Source organism: Gamsiella multidivaricata (assembly GCF_025024155.1).
Source record: "Gamsiella multidivaricata strain RSA 2152 chromosome Unknown BC939scaffold_157, whole genome shotgun sequence".
Lineage (NCBI taxonomy): Eukaryota > Fungi > Mortierellomycota > Mortierellomycetes > Mortierellales > Mortierellaceae > Gamsiella > Gamsiella multidivaricata.
In genome coordinates this window covers 29,103-31,181 of record NW_026251865.1, presented here as the reverse complement: position 1 = coordinate 31,181, position 2,079 = coordinate 29,103, and the positions used below count along the sequence as shown (strand labels likewise).

General features: G+C 49.5%; 1 protein-coding gene across 1 annotated transcript; it reads right to left on the bottom strand.

Annotated features, from left to right (window-relative positions):
- Window positions 1–901: 901 nt before the first annotated feature.
- Window positions 902–1,248, bottom strand: BC939DRAFT_471036 (uncharacterized protein; the record flags this gene model as incomplete). The annotated part of the gene is made up of 2 exons (XM_051558188.1): window positions 902–1,122; window positions 1,176–1,248. 2 exons carry the CDS (start codon window positions 1,246–1,248, stop codon window positions 902–904), a joined length of 294 nt encoding a protein of 97 aa, XP_051405980.1.
- Between the last annotated feature and the right edge of the window lie 831 nt (window positions 1,249–2,079).

The following is a 2,079-nucleotide window of genomic DNA, read 5'->3' as shown; positions in this document are numbered from 1 at the left end:
GGAGAACGGCCATGGGACGGACGGGTGGTGTTGTCGGTTTGGTACAAATTCCAGGAGTTGTCAAGGCTGCCAGCGATGCGTTGAACTTGAGACAAGGATCGGTTATGCTCCGGATTACCACGGAAGTGCATATGCAAAACAGGTTTGAGTCCATCTCGGAATCGCTGGATTGCCTCGGATTCGGACACATCGCCAGCACGGACACGGAGGATATTGAACTTCTCGATGTACTTCACGACTGACGTTGTCTGTCTCAAGCGGGCAAGTTCGTCGCGGGCGTTCTGGATCAGGTTAGGGTCTTCGAACTGTACGATGAGGAAATTCTTGAGGTCGAGCCAGGTGCCAGAGTTGGCATGGAATTCCTGTCGGAAACCTTGCCACCAAAGTTTGGCGTTGCTTCGGAAGAGCAAAGGAGCGGAAGTGATGCGTTCGGCATCTTCGGTATCGAGGGCGTCGAAGTAATCGTCCAAGGAGAGGAGCCAGACGGTAACTTGTTCGGAATAGGAAATACCGGAGAAGGTGTCGAGCTGGACCTTCTTGAGGATCTGGTGAGTGGCCATTGTTGGAGGTGCGTGGAAAGAAAATTGCCTTTGCTACCATGTGACGCGGTCAAGATAAAAGGGACGTCAGGATCTGGATCTGGATCAAGGTAAGTCAGGAATCACGAATCAAGATCAAGAGTAAGTTGACAAGACTTACGAGTCGTGGGGACTGGAGTGTTCAGGAGGCAGAGAGAGCAGGTAAGTGTGTTGAAGGATTGTTTATTGGTGTGGTTGGGACTAAGGAACTAATCTTGGAGGGGAACACACTCCAGCTTATATAGAAAAATAAAGATAAAAAGGATGTGTCTAGACTCTTATCAAGTGATGAATGCTTGAGCTGACGCTCAAGTACCTGGTTGTTAATAAAGGGATCTAGATGTGTAGAGACAGGCCTCGGCCATAGCAGTGCGCGTAGAAGACGCGTTGTTTAGGGATATGGAATCGTAGAAAACATAAAGGTTAATTCTAGCGAATGAGAAAGGTCGCAAACAGAGAGAGCAAATGTGGGCAAGGTTCGCCTTGTCCACAAAAGCAGTCACTTTTGTTAACACAATGCCACCACCGGCCAGTCCCCATTTTTCTTGAACCAGGGATTTCACCCGCGCGTACCGATGTCTCTGTTACAACCTCAACCCAGCCCCAACCCCAGTGTCATGGAATTCGTGGAAGCACAGAGCACAGCATTAATCATCGCGCAAGAGGCCATCGCAGACGCCCAGGAGCGGCAGATCAAGAATGCGGATTCCCGTTGTGGTGTGGTAAACCCACACGGAGTATAGACGGGGTATCCAGGTACAAGGGACGGACACAACACCTGATATGACACGATGGGAGGAATAGGTACAGGACACTCATACGATCATACCAGGCACGTGCTGCACGTGCAGTTACAGGATGTGCAAGTAGAAGGACATGCAATTAGACAAGAGTCAATAGGGTTTGCATGCATTTATAGAAATTTTCTTTGGTCAATAAATATCACAGAACGACAGGACCAAATGGTTCCTGGTCTGTTTCCTCACTATACTTTGCTCAACACTTGCCCCCGCACGACACTCCAAGTCGCTCCACGCATCCCTGTCCCAACACACTGTACCCTTCGATCGGTATACTCTGCCACAGCTGGCCTTCATAGCATATCGCCCAGCAAGAGTAGAGACGGGACCCGTGCGTCTGAACTGCTGCACCTCTAGTGCCCCCCCAAGTGTTCCTGCGAGTCCGCTCACATTACCTGCCTGCCCCCACGACAGGTAATGATCATGGTCTCATAACGAACAAGAGCGGAGGATCAAGAACAGTACCCCTCGATGCCGACGTCTGGACACAGGAGTCAAGACAGAGTCCCTTTGACCTTGCAGATCCCTAACCCGAGTGTGTTGTCGCCTTTCTTATTCTCGTAAATAGGTTTGCTGTCTTTATTATCCTCATCGTTGAAAGATCTCTTACCAGTGCCCCCACATCTGGAGCTTTATCCATACACCGTAAGATAATTATTATGTAGAGACTCCGTAAAGCAGAAGAGACTTTTATTGAGCAA